Source organism: Herpailurus yagouaroundi, unplaced genomic scaffold (genome assembly GCF_014898765.1).
Source record: "Herpailurus yagouaroundi ecotype Mexico unplaced genomic scaffold, PumYag 189, whole genome shotgun sequence".
Classification (NCBI taxonomy): Eukaryota; Metazoa; Chordata; class Mammalia; order Carnivora; family Felidae; genus Herpailurus; species Herpailurus yagouaroundi.
This window is the reverse complement of record NW_024412420.1, coordinates 16,783,048-16,789,047: the sequence shown is the minus strand read 5'-3', so window position 1 is coordinate 16,789,047 and position 6,000 is coordinate 16,783,048. Positions and strand designations below refer to the sequence as shown.

Here is a 6,000-nt window from a genome sequence, read left to right as displayed (position 1 = left end):
AAAAAAAAAAAAAAAAAAAAGACAAGATATACCAGCCAAATGCAATGCATGGATCTTATTTGAATCCTGATCTAAACAGATTTAATTATTAAATTTTAAGAGATAATGAGGGAAATTGGAGTATTACATATTAGATGGTATAAGGGAAATTATTTTTTTAAGAGTAATGGTTTCATGGTCATCTTGAAAAGATCTTTATTTTTTTAAAACTTTGTTTTGAAATATTTATAATTGAAATGAATGATTCCTGGAATTAATTTATAAATATTTTTAATGTTTATTTTGGGGAGAGAGAGAGCACACACACGTGTGAGTGCATGTGCGTGAGCAGGGGAGGGGCAGAGAGAGGGAAACAGAGAATTTGAAATGGGCTCTATGCTGACAGCAGAGAACCTGACATGGGGCTCAAACTCACAAACTGTGAGATCATGACCTGAGCCAAAGTTGGTGCTTAACTGAGCCACCCATGCACCCCTCTTGGAATTTATTTTAAAGTAATCTGAGCTCATGGGTGCTTGGGTGGCTCAGTGGGTTAAGTGAGTGATTCTTGATTTTGGCTCAGGTCAAGATCTCATAGGTTTGTGAGTTCAAGCCCCTCATTGGGCTCCACACTTTCAGTGTGGAGCCTGCTTGGGATTCTTTCTTCCTTTCTCTCTCTGCCCCTCCCCACTCTCTCTTTCTCTCAGAATATATAAATAAACTTAAAAAAAAATAATCTGGGCCTTGAGTGGGTACTGGGGTGTATATAAGACTGGCTTTGAGTCAAAAATTGTTGTAACTGAGTGATGGTACATGGAGTTCATTTTACTATTTTATTTGTGTAAATGCTTGAAATTTTCCATACTAAGAAATTTAAGCGGCGCCTGTCTGGCTCAGTCAGTAGAGCATGCAACTCTTGATCTCTGGGTCATGAGTTTGAGTTCCATGTTGGATGTAGAGATTACTTTAAATTGAAAGAAAATAATAAATTTAAAATAAAAAGGTAGTCACATGTGAAAGAAGTGCTGTGAGGGAATCCAAAAGAAATACAAGAAGTTTTTTGTCTTTGTAGAGCTTAAAGTTTAGGTAAGATATATATAGGATGTTTCCTCACAAAGATAGCTCAAAAAAGTGTATCGGTGAAAATTTATTAATAATGCAGCAATGTCAGCTAATCTTTTAAACGCTAAAGATAATAATAGTAATAATAATAATAAGATAATGTAATATAGAGTGTTGACTAGAGTAATATATTCTGTTTTGGTATCTGGAAGCTCAGGAGGGAAGGATCCTGCTTTCTGCTGTATTTTTGGCTCCTAGCACAGCAGACATTTAATAAATATTTATGAAATGAACTTAAAGCCTTACTTTGACTTAGTTATAGCAACTTAAAGTTGAACTTCTTTACCAAGATTATATTTATTTTGAAATGAATTATTGAGCCTCATTTCTTATTTTTTGTATCCTTCTAGTCTGGAGTTGATCAAAGAGCCTGTTTCCACAAAGTGTGATCACATATTTTGCAAGTAAGTTCGAATGTTTTATGTGGCTCCATTATTAGCTTTTGCGCTTATTCACAACATAGGAAATACCTAACTTTGTACAAGCTTTTGCTACTCCAGTTAAGTGAAAAAGAAAAATCTAACTCTGCTTCATTCTGCCTCAGAGTACTTAGAAAGTCACTGGAAGTTGGTTGTAACCATAGTTCTTGGGAAAATATTGGCACATTTATCTGGTGGGATGTGAAATCATTTTGTTTTTTTTTAATTTTTTTTTTTTTAACGTTTATTTATTTTTTTGGGACAGAGAGAGACAGAGCATGAACGGGGGGAGGGGCAGAGAGAGAGGGAGACACAGAATCAGAAACAGGCTCCAGGCTCTGAGCCATCAGCCCAGAGCCCGACGCGCGGCTCGAACTCACGGACCACGAGATCGTGACCCGGCTGAAGTCGGACGCTTAACCGACTGCGCCACCCAGGCGCCCCAAGGATGTGAAATCATTTTGAACAGCTGTTTGTTTTTGTGTCCATGGGTGGAGGCAGATTGCAAGCGATTGTGCAGTAAGCAAATTGTGTTCCAACTTTCCCTGTTTCTCCTTTCTGTTATTTCTTTCTGTTTGTCCCTCTGCTTTCTCCCTTCTAAGGTGCTATGTTTGCCTGCTTCATAATCCTTGTGAAGATAGGAAAGGATCTGATACCAGTTTATTTTTAGGCTGAAATTCATGCATACCAATGATTGGAATTATATTTACATTTTTAAGGATCTTGCCTTTTGAAAATGTTTGTTTATTTGAGCTTGAGCGTGGGCGTTGGGGGGGAGGGGGCAGAGGGAGAGGGAGAGTGAGAACCTTAAATAGGCTCCAGGCCCAGTGTGGAGCCCGACACAGGGGATGATCTCACAGTTGTGAGATCATAACCTGAGCCTAAATCAAGAGTCAGACGCTTAACTAACAGCCACCCAGGCACCCCTAAAATGTTTTTTGATGAAAGAATTTGGGAAAACGTTTGGTAGGCAATTTGGTAAAACTAGGGGTTCTCTCCTCTTCCTGTTGTTAAGCTGTGATTCAGACTTGCCCTGAATGCCAACTAATTTGTTTTTGGGTATTTTTTTCCTTTTTGATCGGAAAAGGAAGGCATGTCCATGGTAATGAGTTTACTAGCACAAATGGTTATATGATGTGTATTTCCCTCCTACCCGCAAACCCCTGCTTCCCCCTTTCCTCCATCTCTTTACCCATCGTGGGGCTCAAACTTAAACTCTAAGATCGAGTCATATGCTCTACCAACTGAGCCAGCCAGGTGTCTCCTCAGGAATTTTTTAATTCAGGACTTCTTAACTTGGGATTCATGAATGGTTTTCATGAATTTCCTAGAATTATATTCAGTTTTAAGTTTAATTATATTAAAAGCTATAGACATGTGGAGTTTCCTAGGAAAGATAGTCTATAATTTTAATCAGATTCTTAGAATGTTTCCATAACCTAAAAAATGTGAAGTGCTTCTGAGATAAAGATAAAGAGGGCTGGCTGAAGCTGAAGGAAACCTGTTCCCCTGGAGGGATATGCAAACTCAAGTCTGGCAGGCCCCTTCCTTCCTCTGAATTCTGCCTTATTCTTCCCATTCATCTGTCCCAGCTGGGATCCAGAGCCCATTCCTATTGCCCTTCACCCCTTTCCCACACCACCCCACTGGTCTGCTCCCATGAGTTTCCTTCTGATTCCCCAGGCCCTTCTCCCTGTCAGGTGCCAAGGCAGCACAGCTTTATCACTCTGCTTTGAGGATTTTTAGTTTTGTGGCCCCTAGAGAGAAGCTTATCAAACTATCGTGGTATAAAACTGGTTTCTTTGTAGATTGATACTTTTGTAAAACAAAATTTAAAAGTCCCAGTATTTGGGGCACTTGGGTAGCTCAGTTGGTTGAGTGTCGGACTTCGGCTCAGGTCATGATCTCATGGGTCATGAGTTCGAGCCCCGTGTTGGTCTCTGTGCTGACAGCTCGGAGCCTGGAACCTGCTTCAAATTCTGTGTCTCCTTTTCTTTCTGCTTCTCCCCCACCCGTGCTCTGTCTCTCTGTCTCAAAAATAAACATTAAAAAAAAAAAAAGAAATGGGAATGCAAGCTGGTGCAGCCACTCTGGAAAACAGTATGGAGGTTCCTCAAAAAACTAAAAATAGAACTACCCTACAACCCAGCAATTGCACTACTAGGCATTTATCCACAGGATACAGGTGCTGTTTTGAAGGGACACATGCACCCCCATGTTTATAGCAGCACTATCAACAATAGCCCAAGTATGGAAAGAGCCCAAATGTCCATCAACAGATGAATGGATAAAGAAGATGTGGGATATATATACAATGGAGTATCAAAAAGAATGAAATCTTGCCATTTGCAACTACGTGGATGGAACTGGAGGGTATTATGCTAAGTGAAATTAGTCAGGGAAAGACAAAAATCATATGACTTCACTCATATGAGGACTTTAAGAGACAAAACAGATGAACGTAAGGGAAGGGAAGCAAAAATAATATAAAAACAGGGAGGGGGACAAAACAGAAGAGACTCATAAATATAGAGAACAAACTGAGGGTTACTGGAGGGGTTGTGGGAGGGAGAATGGGCTAAATGGGCAAGGGGCATTAAGGAATCTACTCCTGAAATCATTGTTTCACTATGCTAACTAATTTGGATGTAAATTTTAAAAAATAAAAAATAAAATAAAATAATGAAAAAAGGAAAAGAAATGAATACTCTGAAAGTCCCCGAAATTAGTTTGTGCCACTGTGATTTTACTGGTTTTTATCAGCTTTAAAAATCTGAAGCCACCCTTCAGAAAACATACTACATTTGCTTAAAAAATATATTGTCTTGGGGCACCTGGATGGCTCAGTTGATTAAGTGTCCAACTTCAGCTCAGGTCATGATCTCATGGGTCGTGAGTTCGAGCCCCGCATCAAGCTGTGCAGACAGCTCAGAGCCTGGAGCCTGCTTCGGATTCTGTGTCTCCCTCTCTCTCTGCCTGTCCCCCGCTCACACTCTATCTCTCTCAAAAATGAGTAAACATTAAAGAAAAAATTTTTAATGTATTGTCTTTCCTTAAGCATTGGGCTTTAGAAATTCAAGAAGCCAGAAACTTGGGGTGCCTGGTTGGCTTATTCGGTGGACCACACGACTGTTGGTCTCAGGGTTGTGAGTTCAAGCCTCCTGTTGGATGTGAAGATTACTTAAAATCTTAAAAAAAAAAAAAAAAAAAAAAAAAGCCCCATACTTGTCTCAGACATTTTTATTGAGAACCTCATGCAGGACTTTTGTATGTGTTCTCATTCAATTGGTGTATCACATAGATTCCCCAAAGCTCTAAAACAGAATTTAACAAATTCTTCTCAGCCCTCAAAGATATGCCAGTGTTCTATTGGCCTGTTGGTTCTTTCCTTAACTGAGTCTTTTCAAGTCCTATACAAGCTCATTTTCTCTTTTTAGTTAACAACCATGAAGAATCTGTTCTTTTTCTAGCGTAAGGAAAAATCGGAACTTGTATCTTAGTTGATTTCTACTTAACTACTTTCCCTGCGTTATTTATGTAATTATTGTACAGGCTACAACACTCTGTAACTTAGCTGGTCACTATGGCTTAGCTATTGTATTCTGCAGTACTCTGTTCAGGAAATTCCCTCCCTATCCCTACTATGAATTGTTTAATTGTACCATTTGCCCGTGTAATTCACTGATGCCTCCTAGGGCCATTATGGTAGAGTATAGGTAGGATTTGCATCTTCTCGAGGAGTGGTAGCCTAGTCTGTGGCTCTTTAAAGGGGATTTATATACAATACGGGAAGGTTTTTGACACCCCTGTCCCCTATACTATAGAGTTGTCGTTAAGCATCTGTATAGGTGAAGAAAGGCCCTGGTGTCCTTGACCATACCTACTACATTCACTTTATCTGGTAGAAAGAGTGTGGACCTGGCTGCAATTCAGTCCTGATCCAGTATCACCTTCACCACTTGATTACTGTGTGTTCTGGGGCAAATCTGTACTGTAAAATGGAGATAATACATCACGGTTGTTGTGTAGATTAAGAAAGGGCACTGCACATTCAAGGACACGGCCAGTAAGCAGTGCTGTCTGTGTCTGCTGGTTCACCATTCCTACTGCTTTTTCAGCTCTGTTAATCTCTTCTTTCGTGGTTCTTTTCACTGCCAATGTCTGCTCCCTCCCCCAGTCACCTCCCTCGCCGGAATATTCTGTTTTTCATGATTGCAAGGATTTTATTTTGCTTTTCCACTGAATCCCTTGCATCTAACACAGTACTGGACATTTAGTAAATATCAGTGGTATGAGTGAACCCCTACTTTTAACTATCATCCCCACAGCAATCTCTACTGCTCTTTTTCCTTTATTTCCCTTCTACCTCTTTTTCCTCTGAGTCTTTTGTCTTCGTCCTAAGGGAACGTTAGATCTTTACAGACACCACCAGTCAATGGCAAGAGTTGTTTTTTTGTTGTTGTTGTTTCTTTGTTTTTAA

General features: G+C 39.8%; 1 protein-coding gene across 8 annotated transcripts in view; it reads left to right on the top strand.

The window, feature by feature from the left end:
* Window positions 1–6,000, top strand: part of BRCA1 (BRCA1 DNA repair associated) — a 59,330-nt gene that overhangs the window by 8,770 nt on the left and 44,560 nt on the right. For all 8 annotated transcript variants that reach the window (XM_040497676.1, XM_040497675.1, XM_040497679.1 and 5 more), the window contains exon 3: window positions 1,452–1,505. In XM_040497676.1, coding sequence (XP_040353610.1) covers window positions 1,452–1,505 — 54 coding nt within the window. The remainder of the gene's footprint in view (window positions 1–1,451; window positions 1,506–6,000) is intronic.